The following is an 18,459-nucleotide window of genomic DNA, read 5'->3' on the forward strand; positions in this document are numbered from 1 at the left end:
TAAGGTTATGTTCACATGCTGTAAAATAAAACAAAAATTAGGCCATGTTCACACAACGTATATTTGCATAAATCACAGGCGTTGTTGCAATTTGCAACAATGGTCGTGATTTATGCAAAACATATGTTGTATTTAAATAAATGGAATCCCAGAGTGTATACACATAGTATATACCCACCCGGGATTCCAATCGGCCACACAAAAAACTGACATGTCAGTTTTGTGCGGCCGCTATTCATTGAATAGTGGCCGCACAGACATGTCAGTATACACAATGGAGAGTAAAGATGATCTTCACTAACACCGGCTGGGGCACAGAACGGCCGGTGTTTCACGCTGTTTGAACCTGGCCTAAGTCTGTAATTTTGAGTTTCGAGTACAGACGTATTCTAAATGTTTACTGTGATCCATTGAGGTCAATGGAAAGTTGCAGACACCATATAGAATAAAGGCCATAACTGATACAGCCATTTTTCCCCCCATCTGTTCACAATTTTATTTTATTTTTAAATTACAGCTGTATTTAGCTTTTTATTACCGCGTATGAACCTAGCATAAAACTTAACCTATGAGGGGTAATAATGAATAAAAAATATTCACAACATTGATTTATAAGATTTTTCATACTTTTTTTTAACGAACTTATGACCCAAAAAATATTTCTGTATTTTGGTCTCATTTAGTGGTCTTCGTTTAGAAACTCATTTAAGTCTGTGTAAAATTCTACTCCTGGACATGGTGTACGAATACTAATGTAAAGATACTCAAATGGGGCAATCGCTAATATCACATCGGGGTTGAGGCTCCTTTCAGAGTTTATCATATTTAATTGGAAAAATTATGAATCACAGAATGTTATTCTTCCCATCAAAGCAAGAAAACCCAGTGGACCTCATTAAAAAGTCAATGGGGTCCATAGGGGCGCCATTGGCATCTGTTGTGACAGCTTTGGCACACCATCGTTTTTGTTTATATGGAAAATTAAACTGACAATGCATAGGTGACATGGGCCCAAGTTTGTTAAAGAAAAAAAAAGGAGTCTATAAAATAAATTAATTAGAAGGAAAAAAGGGTTGTGTATTACCATAGGTGAAAAGGCAAATAAAGAATGCAGGTGAACATTACGAAGGATAGAAGAGAAAGGGGTTTTCTGATTATGAGAGCATTTGGAGGAGTCTCAATCAATATACCTTAATGAATATCTCACAGATTCGGCGGTCGATGGTTTGAGTGTGGTGAAATGTTCTCGAAGAGACACAATGGACCTGCCCGTATAGAAATTTCACAAATGACAGAATTGAGAAAAGGAAAACACAGGTTTCTGTAATACGTATTCACAAATATTTATCACAGATACATGGATGATTACGGCTCTGGACCGACATTACAGGAGATGGAAAGGTATAGTGTCCAATCACTTAGGTCTTTTATCATGCCTCATACCCAAGCAGTGTTTAATTTGCTTTATCTTTTATTACTACACTTACTGACCCAAAATCTGAGATATGGTGAGATGGTTCACATGTGATGTACTGGGATAAATATTTCATATATACACTGCTGACTTGGGGGGTCCACATGGCCAAACATACCAGTGATAGGCCATCAATTCCAGGAAAACCCCTTTAACCATTTGAGGATTACTGAACTTCTTTAAATTTTCCTCCGGTTTACACATGCCTGCACAGCTGCAATAGGTGAGAGATAACTATAAGGCCAAGACAGTACATACTACCTCTGTCTTCCTGATTGCTGTATACACAGTGCTCGATCAGTGGTGGGTACACAGTTCAGCCATTAAGCTTCTAGTCCCCCATCCAGGTGTTCAGGTTATTACCAGGTATCTCAAAGAGCCACCGAGTCCTAGCAGACCGGGATTAGCTCTGCACTGAGTGTTATGGGGCTGTAGTCCCCCTTAGAACTGATATTAAATCAGAGAAAAAAAAAGTTAAAATGTCTTTCGAAGGTCTTTTAAAGTGACACTGTCACCCCCTTTTGTGCATTCTGACATCTCTACACAGGGGTAATGGGTAAATTTAGCGGTTTTCATACCTTATTTTATATCATACGTCATGGTGCTTGTTTAGGTAAAAAGTGATCTTTTATCAACTGCAGATTGTGCTAAGTGGGCGTGGCCTCGTTGTAGTAGCGCCACATAGCCCCGCCCACAACGCCTCCTAGACCTTTAGGCCAGCCTGTTCCAATGGTTGGTGAGGGGGCGGGGGGCAACGGTGGTGTCGTGGGCGGGGCTAAGTGGCGCTAATGCCGCGAGGCCACACCCACTTAACACAATCTGCAGTTGATAAAAGATGACTTTTTACTTGAACAAGCACCATGACGTATGATATAAAATAAGGTATGAAAAACGCTAAATTTACCCTTTACACCTGTGTAGAGATGTCAGAATGCACAAAGGGGGTGACAGTGTCATTTTAAGCATGTATGTAAAAAAAATCTACATGTATATTAATGGATAAAAAAAACTAAAAAGCTATCTAGTGTCATCGCTGTCAAACAGCTACCGGCTGCTTTACAATCTCTTTATCCAAGGCAGGCATCCCTATGGAGACAACAACTTCTTTTTTTGGGCTCCTCTCTTTAGTTTTTGTCTTCTGCAAATATAAGTACAATAGAGCTATATTGCAAACATTACACTTCATCAGAGCAATTGCAAAGATAAATGAAATAACAAGCGTAAAGGGCAGCAATCGTGGTGCCCTCATAGGTCACAAAAGTTTATTTTTTTTTATGTTGAAGTTTAAACCAAGTCCATGTTATTACCTATGTGATATTTTAGCAGCAATGAACAATCTGTAAGCAGTTCCATAAACACAGAGCACATACAGTATATAAAATAACCACAGATGATTATTATTTTATGCTGACATTAAAAAAAACTAAGTTATAAAACACTAAATTTCATCTTATTGTGCAAATATAATGCTTATGCAAAGGAAACACTAACACTTGTCTATGCCTCTTCTGGTCACTGGCTCGGTTCCCTTTATTTTTGGTTTCCAAAAGGTTTTTGTAAAAAAAAAAAAAAAAAAAGCGAAGCAGAAGCCAAAAGCACTTAGATGACCCTACATGTTCAAGTAGACGTAATGAATGTTGCTATGCAATGCGCTGAATGCTTAGCTAACCCAAGAACGGCCGCTATCCACTTGTCCTTGACCTTTGGCAAGAAAGCTCAAAAACCAAGAAGAGATTTTTACATACATGACGTACAAAGAAAATTATTCGCTTGGTTTGTCACTTTAAGCCTGGCTGTGAACAGTAGGACATTTAAGTAGTGCTATAGAAACCATAAGGAAAAAAATGCAGTTTAAGATATAATTTTGCTCTAAATAGAAATTTTGTTCAAATATGTAAGATAACATGTTAACTAAAAAAAAGAAAAACTTTGGGACAACACTGCTGTTTAAAGGGGTTATCCAGGTTTTTAACAACTTTTTTCTTTCAAAAACCGTGCCACCCCAGGTTGTGTGTGTGGTATTACAGTTCAGCTCCATTCACTTCATCAATGGAACGGAACTCTAAAACCAAACAAACTAAGAATAAGGCTGGGTCCACACTACGGTCTTGCAATCCTTTTATTTCATCCGTTTTTGCAAAAAAAACAGATGAAAAACTGATGGAAATAATGGATGCATTTGCGTGCATCCGTTTTAATCCATTTTTCCATAAAAATAAAAAAAAAACACATCTTTTTTGTAATGTTCACAAAAGGTCAGCTATGTTTTTGTGTACGGTAAAAAAAACTGATGGAAAAAAAAAACGGATTGCAAAAACCTAGTGTGGACCCAGCCTATGAGAGGTGCTGTTACTGGAAGAAAGCGGTCATGGTTTTTGTAAGCCTGTATAACCTCTTTAATAAAAGGCTTCTTTAGAACCACTGATTCATATCTAAAAATCCTGTCTTGTGGTCCTCTCTAATGAAACCACACAAAAAAAGAAGAAAAAAAACCCTGTATCATGTCCAAGAAAGTGAGCAGGTGTGCAACATCTGGTATTGCAATAAAAAAAACAAAAACCAAAATGCAGCAACCAGAATACAGCAAAGCAGTATAAGAGGTTGATTTATCTAAGGGCTGGTTCACACATGCCTAAACCTTAAAGCGAATGTACCATCAGTAAATTTGCGTTAACTTTTGCACATGAATAGAACAGTGCCAGTGTGGGTAAGCCGGCTCGGGCTGAAGCACTGGAGGCGGGCCGTCCTGACGCAAGTGGGAGGAAACCCTCGCCCCTCTATCATGCGTCTCCATAAGAATCAATGAAGCCGTATCATAGACGGGCGAGGGTTTCCTCCCACTTGGGGCAGGCCGGCCCGCCTCCAGTGTTTCAGTCTAAGCCGGTACTCTGTGATAGACCGGCGCCATGCATGGGAACCAGGCCGTGGTTCAAAGAAGGGACTGTGGCACCTGCTTCGTAGTGCCGGCAAAACCTAAAGTGAATGTACTGATGGCTTTGGACTGTGTTGAAGGGGGTGGAGACTAGAGGGCTGCTGTGTGCAATGCTTCTGTGTCCGGAATTTGCAGTTACAAAGTGATTTTCTATTAGATGTCAGGGTCATCAAAAAATAAATAAAATAGGCCTGAAACAAACCCAGACAGGTATAGCATGAACCACTCTATAAATTACATAGTGGCGCTGCTGCTGCAACTTCTGGGATCAGAGATTTTAGTATTTAAAAAAAAAAAAAAAAAAAAAAAAAAGAACCCCCCCCCCAATCAGCTTGTTATTACCTTCATCACATCCATAGGATAGGGGATAACATGAGAATTCCCCTGATTAAATAACTGGGGCCCCTACATTAGGAATGTATATTATGAAGAATACCGGAAAAACACCAAAGATGACTAACGTTTGCATAAACTTTACATATATTTCAGTGAAGTATAAAATACACATTATTGGTCAACTCATAAAAAAGTACAAAAACAAAACAAAACACCACTTACGTTGAGATGGTTTTCTTTTGGACAAATATATGGAGCATGAAATGGAGCAAAGCCGCAAATACTATTCCAACAAAGAGGAACTTTCTCATGACTAAAAAACCTAAAAGCAAAACAAGAGCGATTCTGTTAGACATAATAAATGACAAATTCCTCTGATATTACAGTACATCACAGTCAATAGAAAATCTGCAGATATATCCTGGCCCTGATCGGATTGCTATACTGGAGCCACAGCCAGATTCTCCACAACACTGTGCCCAATAGGATGGGAGTCTATATCATTACACAGGGATCTAAGCCATATAATAAACCATACGGTTCAACAGGTTTTTAGTAAGAGAAAAATAAGCCATGGTGAGCAGACTGGGGAACCTATTAGACCTAATAATCTATATCATAAAGAACCGCTTACATAACATGACAGTAATCATCATATATTCTCTGTCGGGGGGCATATAGAAAGTATTTGTGACATATTTAAAGTGTTCCTGTCTTTTAAAAAAAAAAAAAAAAAAACTAAAATTATGAGACATGCCAAACATTTCTGATCGGTCAAAGTCCGAGTGTTCCTTAGGGTTCTTTCTGGAAAACCGTACATAAATCATAAGTTTAGGTTCAGGGTGTTATCTGAAGCCCTCAGCATCAATCATAAACAGGTTTGGATCTAGAGATGCAAATAGGTGGATTACCTGACCGTACGGTGCTTTGATAATCAGATAGGAGCATGAAGGTCGGCCTTGTTCTTTCCCCCCACTGATGACATACAGAGCTGGCCAAACAGTTTAGGTCAGATGTTCTTTTTCATGTAAGGTCACATGATTACCATTGATATAATAACCCCTTGTCCCCCACAGCACAATGACAGCTTCATGTAAACAAATGGATATGTAGAGTTTGTATGACATCTAATAGCCCAGCACCGTATAGGTATAACACACAAGCCTGACAATAAGAGGACTGCTTATAATACGCCGCACGCTGGATATTTCCTATACAGGCACAATGACACCTCTATAACATAGGACTCGCAGACTAAGCTTTCCTATTCATACATTACAATGAGCTATCTGACATAATGCAAGCAAATCAAGCAACAATTCTGTGTGTCAATGTAATCCACACCCAGAAAACATGGAGTAACAGGCCGATGGTATGAGACCTCAAGAGCGGAGGGAAATGTTATCAAGATGCCAATACATATTATATATATATATACATATGACCTAATAGACTGTATGTATATAATGATATATCACCTAACATAACTCCCAGCATATCACGTCAAAGTCACCAGAAGGAAAGCTTCAGATATGGTGCAGCAACTATTAATTATCCTCTGTGTTGACTGACCGTACTTTATCTATATTATAATACAGCTATTTATAGTTACTATCTTTGTACGGCATTGTCTAAATATTTCCATGCACGTCTCAGTACGGCCATGTGCAAGTGTGGATTTCCAGGCAAAATTTGGACACTGTCCTGCTAAAAATTGATGTGTCCTAGAGATGTCATATGTTTTTATCAGTCCCCTATTGATTGTTTGTTAGATCACAGGGGGTTGGGGAAAGAAGCTCTAATAGTGCGTTTACACAAGCAGCTTTATCTGACAGATCACTGAAGCCAAAGCCAGGAATGGATTTGAAAAGAGGACAAATCTCAGTCTCTCTTTTATGACCTGTTCTCTGTTATTAGTCTGTTCCTGGCCAGCATCCGAATTTTGCAGAAAGATGATCTTCTCTGACACTGGCCAACCTGTGACAATGGATCCACAGCAGATGCCGGCCCCCTTGACCTGCGACCACCCGGAGAGTACTTTACCTGGTCCACGCTCTGGCTGTATATTAGGCTCCTGGTCCCCATAGGTCCAGCTGATTGGCTAGGTGGGACCTACAGGAGCTGGGATCTGCAGTTTGGGATCCATTGAGTGTTAATGCACTCTTGGATCCAGGAAAAAGTTCAGATACCAAATAATGAAAACTTTTGGCATGTCAGCAGGACAAGTTCAATTTATTATTATTTTTTTTAAAGATATGGGGGCACTTTATCACTTTATTCTTATGAGAACAGTAATAACAGTTTGACATGTTACAGGAACACGTTAAAAGCTTTAAACTGTCAGGGTCGTACTGCTGAGACCCCACCAACCGGGAGAAGACCACAATAGCACATTTGACTTCCTAGCTCAGGGTGACCTCCACCTAGGTCAGTTCTAGTATATGGAGCCAGTGCATGGAGATGACAGCAGGGAAGTGAAAGGGCATCTGTCGGGTCCGTACCAGGTACAAGACTGCAGACACAGATCCATTCCTGGCTTTGGCTTCAGTGATCTGTCAGATAAAGCTGATAGGGAGATAACACAAGTGATGCTTTTGCCTTTTCTGATGGCCATTTGCAAAGTTATAAAATTGCATTTTTCTTCGTAAGCAGAAGTGACACAGCTATGTGCCAGTATCTGCATCTCTGTACCTGGCAGGGACCCGACAGATTCCCTTCAAGTATGCTCCCTGTTCATTCTGCTGATCGGTGGTGAGACGCTGACTGATCAAAACTTTTCACTTTTGTCAAGAGTAATTTTTTTTAGACACTTTAATATGATTTTTGGTCACTTTCAGTTAAAATTTTGTTTAAAATTACACTTGGCGTGTCTGATGGGTATATGCAGCATTTCTGCTGCAAACCTCACATCCTGCAGACCTGAAACTGATCTGTGGTGCAGATTTCCTTACTGACTTGAAATGTTATCTACTTTTCCTGTAAATGTGAATCTTATGCAAAGAAATCCTGCACTATTTATGCTACGTGTGACAGAAGAGAACCTGTACGTTTTAGAATGAACAGATTGATTTGTTAGTTTCTCATTTTGCACAGCTATTTTTTTTCTTTATTGATGGGGGTGTGGGTGTTTGACCCCAGTGACTGTCTAATAGCCACGAGCTTCTCCCAGCTGAGTCCTTTGGGAGTCAGGCTCCATAGACGTACTATACAATCCATCTCCTGGGAAGAAGAGCAAGGACGGGAGACAAACATATCCCACTTCTTGTCTAACAATCGGCAGGGGTCTGAACACCTAGAACCCGTATCAGCAACATTATTAACATTTGTGTGTGAATGTCAAAAGTTTTTCAAGTGACGGTAGCGCTTTAAAGGGGTTGTTTGACGCAAAAAAAAAAACAAAAAAACTTCAAATCAACAGGTACCAGAAAAAGCCAGAGACATGTAATTTACTTCTATTCTTAAAATCTTAAGTCTTCCAGTACTGCTGCTGTATGTCCTGCAGGAAGTGGTGTATTCTCTCCAGTCTACAGTGCTCTCTACTCTCTAGTGCTCTCCATGTCAGGAACTGTGCAGAGCAGAAGTAAATTCTCATAGAAAACCTCTACTGCTCTCCAGACTGGAAAGAATACACCACTTTCTGAAGAACACACAGCAGCTGATAAGTACTGGAAGACTTTAATAGAAGTTTTTTTTAATGGAAGTAAATAACAAATCTCTGGCACTTTGTCACTAGTTGATCTGGGGAAAATTTTTTGTCAACAACCCCTTTAAGGTTGTCAAAAATATACCTCATGGGCATTTAGCTGTTGATTTGCAGCTATTTGGTACCGGATCCAATAGAAAAGTCCACTGTAAAAAGCTGATACACGTTTCAAAAACTAGCAGGTTCTCCTGTCTGCAGCAGAAACCAAGAAAAACCAAACCCAACCTCTTTCAACACTTCAAAGGAAACATGGAGAAAAGGGTGTGAATGACCCCCCCTCTGGATGGATTAAGGCTGCTACAGGTATCCACTACTACACAAACATGAAGATTTGAGGTAGCTGCTCTGCAAAAACACTGGCTTGTATTGAAACACATATGACGTGGCTAGCACCATGGTGAATAACTAAGATTCCACCCAGTACTTTCTCCTCCTGCAGCGGCTGCGGACTCCTGTAACAGAACACTGCACAAGCTGTTCATGCTAAGACTAGTCATTTTTGGAAGGAAATGGGAGTAGTCAGCATAGGTGCATGCAGCTGTTGTTAATACGGCAATAAACCTTCATTCCTGGGTGGAATAAAGAGGCAAGTGTTTGGCAGGGAAAAAAAAAAAAAAAGACCAGTGCAAATCAGAGCACAGGAGGCTGAGATGTATGTCCCGTATATCTCACATATCTACAGTACTTGCTGTACCGCACCGAGAGTCTATAGAACCGCGAGAGGGCTTGCTATTTGTTTTAATCGCTACCATTTTTAGGTAGATGCGACTTTCAATAGTTATCAGCTGCTGTATGTCCTGAAGGAAGTGGTATATTCTCTGAAGTCTGACATTCTATGAGAACTTGCTCCTGCTCTGGACAGTTCCTGACATGGACAGAGGTGGCAGCAGAGAGCACTGTGTCAGACTAGAAAGAATACACCACTTCCTGCAGGACATACAGCGGCTGATAAGTATGGGAAGACACAAGATTTTTAAATAAAAGTAAATTACAAATCTATATAACTTATGAAAGAAAAAAAGATCTTCGCCGGAGTAGCCCTTTAATGGAAACCCAAATCAAAGCACACAATTAGCTACCTGGCCTACTGGAATCTGTCCAGTCTGGTCTAGGAGAGATGATATTTATACAGTACACAAACAAAATTAGTCAATCGCTATATCCTGTGTGCAGGCAAACAATGTAAACAAGGTAATCGAAAAGTACAATAGAAATCTATACACGAGATATTCGCCACCTTGTGTAAACTGGGTTCATACCAGGTGAGCAATTATGGGCTTTGTCAGCAGCCTGGCATCAATGTGTATGTGTACAGTGAACCTGTGGGCTACACATTCACTTCTTTTGTGAGACAATGTTCTTGAATTCGTCACCGTGAGATTGGGTTTGTAGACTTTAAGGTCATGATGAAGGTGAGGTCCTACCTCTACTAGCCAGAGCCAACATCTGCTTCAGGTGTCCAGTCTCAGGGCAAATGCACTAACCATGGAATCTACAGTCATATGCCATTATGGACAGTATGTGGACCATATTTTAGGATCATGTGCAAGGCCTAACACATTTTTAAATTATTAATTTGATTAAAAATAACTTTACCCTCTTAAAGTGTCACTGTTTATTTTATTTTTATTTTTTGCAGAAATCAATAGTCCAGGCGATTTTAAGAAACTTTGTAATTGGGTTTATTAGGCAAATATGCCATTATCTGCATTCAAAAAGACTTTCCCCAGGTCCCCCCCTCCCTCCTCTCTCTCATTCACTGCTCATTATCAGGAAATTTCCACTCTTTTAAATCAGTCAAGCCCTGTCTAACCTATGGAGAGGGGAGATTAATCGGCAGCAGAGAACGAAGGATTACACTGCGGGACCTGTGTGAAAGCCGGCACCTCAGAGGAAAATGGCTGGATATGTAGCAGGCGCTCAGGTCCGGGGTGTGTGGGGGGGGGGGGGGGGGGGTTTTGCGCCGGCGGCAGCAGCAGGGTGTCCTGTGGTGAGGTCCTGTGGTGAGGTCCGGGGGGGGGGGAGGGTTGGTTGGTAGTTTGGTCGCCGGTGGAGCTCTCAACCGATCCGGAATCGTGGGCACTTTCCTGAAAATGCCTGTGATTCCGGCGCTCCCATAGACTTCTACGGGGGTGTCCGGGCCGGAATTCCGGACAAAAATAGTACATGTCCTTTAAAATCCGGATCTTTCCGGATTTAATTAGTCCGTGACTAATTAAAGTCTATGGGTCCGGAAAACCGTCCGGATTTCCTGATAGGATAGGACGTGTGAAGGGGGCCTAAGGGTATATTCACACGAACGGGCTCGCAGCGAGATTCTCGCTGCGAGCCCGGCAGGTCCTGGCAGTTCCCATACACTACATACTTGCTGCGGTCTAAACGACCACAGCGAGTATGTAATTCTGCCGCCCTTAACCCCTTCTGCTCCCGGCCGGCTCCCCCGCTGTAAGCATACTTTACCTGTCCTTGCTGCACGGGGTCCCGGCGTCCTGCTCTCCCGTCCGGCCAATTAGTGTGTTGCCCAGCCGCAGCCACTGATTGGCCGGACGGGAGAGCAGGACGCCGGGACCCCGTGCAGCAAGGACAGGTAAAGTATGCTTACAGGCCGGCCGGGAGCAGAAGGGGTTAAGGGCGGTATAATTACATACTCGCTGCGGTCGTTTAGACCGCAGCAAGTATGTAGTGTATGGGAACTGCCAGGACCTGCCGGGCTCGCAGCGAGATTCTCGTTCGTGTGAATATACCCCAAAAGTGACTGCTACAAGACTAAAGACTATTCCACTCAAACTAAACTTTTAATATGGTGCTGCCCTTGGGGAGAACATAACAAAAAATTCTTATGGTGCATTTACACAGACAGATTTATCTAACAGATTCCTGAAGCCAAAGCCAGGAATGGATCTGAAAAGAGCAGAAATCATTCTTTCCTTCATGACCTGTTCCCTGTTTATAGTCTGTTCCTGGTTTTGGCTTTAGAAATCTGTCAGATAAATCTGTCTGTGTAAACGCACCATTACCATTCTGCATTCCCCTGGTGTCCTCCTGCGTCATCTTCAGGTGCCAGATAAATCATCCCGTCTCCACTTCTCAGACAGACTTGTCTCTGCAGTGACAGCTGCTCAGCTAATCACTGGTAGCAGCACTGTCCCATCTCAGTCAGTGATTAGTTGAGCAGCTGTCACCGCTAAAATGAGTCATTCTTACACGGAGCGATAACTCGCCCGATCGTACGATTAACGATTTCGAAGTAACAATCTTTTTTTATAACGATCAGCGTTTAGACGGAACGATATATCGTACGGAAAAATCATTTTGCGATCGCTTAAGCCTATCTCGCACATAGGTTAAATCATGGAACGACTGTTTACACGGAACGATCTGCGGATTTTTGGAGAACGACGGACGATTTAAAAACATGTTGTAAGATCAAAATGAACGATTTCTCGCTCGTCGCTTGATCAGTCGCTGCGTTTACACGTACGATTATCGTTCGAATTCAATCGTTATCGCGCAATTTCGAGCGATAATCGTTCCGTGTAAACGCAGCATTAGAAGCGAAGATGGGACCTGAAGATGTCGCAGGAGGACACCAGGGAGTGCAGAATGGTCTGTTTGTTTAGTTCTCCCCAAAGGCAGCAAGATATTGAAGGTGTAGTTTGAGTGGAATACCCCTTTAATCTAAATTTCTCTTCCAGTAACAACAGCAACATCTAGTGCCATGTTTTTATAACAAAAACCATGATCATGGGAAGTCCCAGAGTAAAAAGGTCCAGGCTTACATGGCTGGCTGCAAACAGACAAAAAAAAAAAAGAAAAAAAACGCAAAAAGATAAATAAATAAAAAAATTACTAGCATGATCGCTAAAATTAGCACTGGTAGTGTAGCAATCCAGTGATAAATATAAAGTTCTACAGAAACACTTAAGAAATATTTTCTAAAAATTCTGTAGAAAACTCTGGGATTCCATCCGGAGTTCCATAATATCAGTAATCCGTAATCATAACAGCCATGAAATGGCAGAGGGCCCCTAATCTAAGTTTAATAGGTTTCTTCCAAGACTTACACAGATTCTTGTGCCAGGACCCTGCTCTGGGAACCGTTACACACACAGTACTCTGCTGTGCAGTCATGGGAACCACGTACCTTACCCCACACTATACACAGCCGCAGCTACTATAGTCAGTCTCACAATGAACACAGGGTACAGAAGTACACAGCTAAAGGAGGTTTCTACAGTATATGCCATATACCTTGCCCAGTGCTGGCGTGCGAAGTAGCCCGCAGGTCCTCTCATCTGGACGTTTTGCTGTTCTCTTTCACACCAGCTGTCAATAACTTACTGAGCTGGTGACCATCCTGTCTATACTCGTAAAAGACAGAATTGTATCGGTCATCACACGTTATTCTGTTCCCCACGGTGGACCTGCCCATGATACACACAGATAGTGCCCGGTTATTGCATCAGCTACAGAGACAGGTGCAAGTGCTAGTGTTATTTTTACTCTATACTAGGCATACACTGCACATACGGGACTCTCTATTACTGTTTATGGGACGTAGAGCCGGGCAACATTTCCAAAATACCCATAATCTACAATTAGAATAACTAACGAACATAGCCGGGTCACTTCATCTTATCCCTCTTCTAATACAAAGTGGATGGCCTATGGTGATTCAATATAGGTCTATAACCTATTCTCCTACAACAGTGTTAGGGAACGTTGGCTCTCCAGCTGTTGCAAAACTACAACTCCCAGCATGCCTGGACAGCCGTTGGCTGTCCAGGCATGATGGGAGTTGTAGTTTGCAACAGCTGGAGAGCCAAGGTTCCCTACCCCTGTCCTATAAGGAAACGGAGAGCAAAGAAATCCCTGGTGTTTCCCATAGCAATCCCAACAGTAATTTCCAGTAATTTCCAGTAATGACAGCACAAAAGGCCTGGTCAGCGGAGAGGAAGGCGGATTTCCTCTGCATTGTCCTACTCCCAGCTACTATAAAAGAGCAGCTCAGCTGTAAACACAACATAGGACCAGTCTGCATTGGAGAATTTCACACAGTTCACCTTATAATATTTTTATTTAATTGTTTTCGAACATTAATTTAAAGTTTAAAGAACTAAATTCTACATTTGGGGAGAAAATGTATCATTCCATGCCAGGCATAAGTCCGCAAAAAGTTGCAGGTTTCTGCACAAATCAAAATTTGTCAAAACCGGCATCTATTTACCCTGGCCTTCCCTAAATTCCCACAAGCATGGTGCACACCTCAGTAAATACGGTGAGAATCTGGAGCTAGCGTAGATTTTCACCTCTGCAAAAAGTCACACATAACTAGTTTATGTTCCTGCATCAGATTTTTCCTCTTTGCCAGAGTTCTCCTTTAAAGGGGTAACACAGCAAAAATCTTTTTCTTTAAAATAAACTGGTTTCAGAAGCAGCAAATCCCCATAGAAAACCTCTCCTGCTCTGGACAGTTCCTGACATGCACAGAGGTGGCAGCAGAGAGCACTGTGTCATACTAGAAAGAATACACCACTTCCTGCAGGACATACAGCAGCTGATAAGTATGGGAAGACTGGAGATTTTTAAATAGGAGTAAATAACAAATCTATGCAACTTCCTGAAACCAGATGATTTGAAAGAAAGATTTTTGCTGGAGTACCCCTTTAACTTCAAGCTTGGCTGCAGTTCCACACAAAAACTGAGCACCCAAGTGGCACTGTTTTTAGAAGAAAAGTCCCCAAGGGTTAACATTTACTGAAGGACTATGTACTTTCCTTCTGGTGGTTCTCTTCTAAATAATAGACAAAGCTGCAATGTAGATTTGGGGAGTTAACTCCCCCCCCCCTCCCCCATTGCCCTTTGATACTATACAATGGTGTACCTGAGACATATATGCACTTAGTGACACTACTTTTAATGCTTGATCAGACAAGGATAGACCCGGCAGTATGTATGGCTCCTCAAGCGCTGGAGGAGTCAGGATATACTGAAGACAGAAGGAGTAAAACCCTACACATATAGTGAAGTCTAGCAAACACTGCACTATTGTAAAAGACTGCAAAATGTCATATCCCTCACTGACATTTTGCAACAAAGTATGTAACATTAGAGAAAGAGTGGAAACAATTGGTAGGGGACTGTATGAATAATGCAGATTTCCATATCCACAGCCTGCGCCACCTGTTACTGATATGCAATAAAAATGTATGAAATTTGCAAAAATAATAATAATAATTTCAGCCCAGATTTTGGAGTCTGTTCCGGCTAGTGAATGTAGCCTACTGACTATTGAGCGGTCTCAGTATAGCTTCAGTGTCACCCAAAAGAAACTCCAGTATGTAAACAAGGTGTTAGGTAATAAGCGTTGCACTCCAGGACACCAAATACCAGTGTAAATAAATAACAGAAAAACATTATGGAAATATCTAAAAATTACAAATATACAGTGGTGCCTTGGATTATGAGTATAATTCATTCCGGGACTGTGCTTGTAATCCAAATCAGTCTTAAACCAAAGCAAATTTTCCCATAAGGAATCACTGAAATGCAGACAATTGGTGCCACACCCCAAAAGTAATGATTTTTTTTTATTCTGAACAACATGCAGAACGGATGAAACAATGAGAAACAGCTGAATATAAGATATTATAAGTTACAGTACAGTATAGCAATCAGCATGTGGTGTATAATGTATAGTAAGGGCATAAACGTGAAAATAACAGCAGGATGTAGATACAGGATGGAACAGCAGATCCCCATAATGCAGTAGCGTAGTACAACAGGCTGGAATAGAGAAGCAGGGCTGCTGACAGAGGTCTGTGTGGTCACATGACAGCAATAGGGAAGGGGCGTGTGTTCAGTATGGACCAATCAGGAAGTGAGAATCAAAGCTGTGCAGGAGGACAGTGACAAACTTCTCTATATTGCAGTTTGAATTAGTAAGTGCGGGCACATTATAGCAGCAGTGTGTATAGCTGAGTGTGAGTGCAGGCACATTATAGCAGCAGTGTGTATAGCTGAGTGTGAGTGCAGGCACATTATAGCAGCTGTGTGTATGGCTGAGTGTGAGTGCAGGCACATTATAGCAGGAATAGAGAGTATGGGAAACACAAGGGCTGACAGAGACTGCAGGGAGCATGAAGTAGGAAGGAAGTGGATCTGCTATGATATGGAAGATGAGGGAGACTTCCTGGGTCAGGGTACAGTGCAGTAGACCCCGCTATGCAGACCATGCCCCTCCCCCACTCCCCCTCTTTCCATCCAGTACAGGGAGCTCAAAGCAATGCTCTTAAACCAAGTTACAATTTTGAAAAACTGAGCACTTCTTGCAAAACGCTCTAAATCCAAGTTACTCTTAAACCAAGGTACCACTGTACTTACCAGTAATCTGTTTTCTAAGAACCCATGGCAACACCACTTCCACCCCGGACAGGAAACAGGAAGCTATGAAACCTTTTTAAATGGTGGAACAAAACCCCATATTTATCAGTCTGCTGCAAGATCCATGAACCTATTTTCTTAAATAGATTTTTTTCCCTGGCAGGCAAAACAGTACGCCTAGTTTGTTTTAAAGTAATAACCCTGTCTTTCAAGATGTAAGTATATACTGGCACAGTATATAAAGCAGCCATAACCAGGATGCTACCCAAGGACTTGGAGAAGCTGGACTTTTCCTCAATCTCCCTGCCACTTTATTTGCTACTGATCAAACAGAACACTACCTGATCTTAAAGTGACTGTACCACCAGGCCCAGGCTGAAGCACTGGAGGCCGGCGAAGAAACCCCAGCCCCTCCATGACGTGACTCCATTAGAATCAATTGAACCCTATCATAGAGGGGCTAGGGTTTCCTCCCACTAAGGGTGGGTCGGCCGCCTCCAGTGCTTCAGCCTGGGGGTACAGTCACTTTAAGGTTACAAACCCACTTGCCGGATCTGCAGCGAGTCTCCATGCTGCGTTTTTGCAGGGAGACTCGCTGCAGATCCCGGCCCTATACTTTCAATAGCAGAAAAACTCGCAGCAGGGATGTACATCCCTGCTGCGATTTTGTCTGCAGCCCGCCCCATTAACCCCCCGGCCGCCGGACATTATACATTACCCGGTCCCCGTTCCTGCTTGCTTCGGGGCTCCCGGTGTCTTCACGGCCCTCCCGGCCAATCAGTGCGCTGCGGCGGGGCAGCGCACTGATTGGCCGGGCGGAACGTGCCGGGAGCCGCTGAAGCAAGCAGGAGCCGGGATCAGGTGATGTATATCCTGCCCGCCCCCCTGCAGCCCCGATCGCCCCCAGCCCTACGATCGCCCCCAGCCCCGCAGCCCCCGGCCGCACGATCGCCCCCAGCCCCGCAGCCCCCGGCCGCACGATCGCCCCCAGCCCCGCAGCCCCTGGCCGCACGATCGCCCCCAGCCCCCGGCCGCACGATCGCCCTCAGCCCCCGGCCGCACGATCGCCCCCAGCCCCCGGCCGCACGATCGCCCCCAGCCCCGCAGCCCCCGGCCGCACGATCGCCCCCAGCCCCGCAGCCCCCGGCCGCACGATCGCCCCCAGCCCCGCAGCCCCCGGCCGCACGATCGCCCCCAGCCCCGCAGCCCCCGGCCGCACGATCGCCCCCAGCCCCGCAGCCCCCGGCCGCACGATCGCCCCCAGCCCCGCAGCCCCCGGCCGCACGATCGCCCCCAGCCCCGCAGCCCCCGGCCGCACGATCGCCTGCAGCCCCGCAGCCCCCGGCCGCACGATCGCCTGCAGCCCCTGGCCGCACGATCGCCCGCAGCCCCCAGCTGCACGATCGCCCGCTGGGGGCGATCGTGCGGTCGGGGGCTGCAGGGCTGCAGGCGATCGTGCGGCCGGGGGCTGTGGGGCGATCGTGCGGCCGGGGGCTGCGGGGCTGGGGGCGATCGTGCGGCCGGGGGCTGCGGGGCTGGGGCGATCGTGCAGCCGGGGGCTGCGGGGCTGGGGGCGATCGTGCGGCCGGGGGCTGCGGGCGATCGTGCGGCCAGGGGCTGCGGGCGATCGTGCGGCCGGGGGCTGCGGGCGATCGTGCGGCCGGGGGCTGGGGGCGATCATGCGGCCGGGGGCTGCGGGGCTGGGGGCGATCATGCGGTCGGGGGCTGCAGGGCTGGGGGCAATCGTGTGGCCGGGGGCTGGGGGCGATATACATTACCTGATCCCGGCTCCTGCTTGCTTCAGCGGCTCCCGGCACGTTCCGCCTGGCCAATCAGTGCGCTGCCCCGCCGCAGCGCACTGATTGGCCGGGAGGGCCGTGAAGACACCGGGAGCCCCGAAGCAAGCAGGAACGGGGACCGGGTAATGTATAATGTCCGGCGGCCGGGGGGTTAATGGGGCGGGCTGCAGACAAAATCGCAGCAGGGATGTACATCCCTGCTGCGAGTTTCTCTGCTATTGAAAGTATAGGGCCGGGATCTGCAGCGAGTCTCGCTGCAAAAACGCAGCAAGGAGACTCGCTGCAGATCCGGCAAGTGTGTTTGTAACCTAAAAACTCTAGGTCTCACGTTTTTCTTTAGACTCTCCTACAGAAAATCAACATCAGGAATTACCAGCCCCATCAAGATTTCAGCTGCTCTCTTAACACATTTCAAGAATTCTTTCCAGATTCCCAGATACACAAATCAACTTTTTTTTTTTAGAAATTGCATCATCTTTTTCTGTTTTTCCAAGACCTGAGACTTCTAGACTATGAAGTGAAGGTTGAAGTTTATCAGCAGACAGAAGAGGAAATGTCACGAACTGTAATCGCAATTATATCTCTGAAAAGCGCTTTCTTCAGAATAGTTGTATACTTCCTCCCCTAGACGACATTCTTCTTGGTTGGTGTAACAGGGTAAGGGCGGGTTCACACTACGGAATTCTCGCGGACAATGTCCGCGGAATTCTGGCAGCTGTCCGCCCGCACATCTGGGCGCCTTTCCGCCGGCCCCATAGACACCATTCTATGGGCCGGCGTATTCCGCTATATGCTGAAAGAAGTGATATGACACTTCTTTCAGCGGACCGCG

The 18,459-nt window shown here is 44.5% G+C and overlaps 1 protein-coding gene across 5 annotated transcripts in view; it reads right to left on the reverse strand.

Moving 5' to 3' along the window:
- Positions 1 to 18,459, reverse strand: part of ST3GAL6 (ST3 beta-galactoside alpha-2,3-sialyltransferase 6) — a 156,208-nt gene that overhangs the window by 63,970 nt on the left and 73,779 nt on the right. For 3 of the 5 annotated variants that reach the window (XM_069945573.1, XM_069945569.1, XM_069945571.1), the window contains exons 3-4: positions 4,965 to 5,064; positions 1,191 to 1,265 (exon numbers count right to left, since the gene is read on the reverse strand). In XM_069945573.1, coding sequence (XP_069801674.1) covers positions 1,191 to 1,265; positions 4,965 to 5,064 — 175 coding nt within the window. The remainder of the gene's footprint in view (positions 1 to 1,190; positions 1,266 to 4,964; positions 5,065 to 18,459) is intronic. The other 2 variants (XM_069945574.1, XM_069945572.1) reach the window with 1 other exon arrangement.

The sequence above is a fragment of the Dendropsophus ebraccatus genome, chromosome 11 (genome assembly GCF_027789765.1).
Source record: "Dendropsophus ebraccatus isolate aDenEbr1 chromosome 11, aDenEbr1.pat, whole genome shotgun sequence".
Taxonomy (NCBI): domain Eukaryota; kingdom Metazoa; phylum Chordata; class Amphibia; order Anura; family Hylidae; genus Dendropsophus; species Dendropsophus ebraccatus.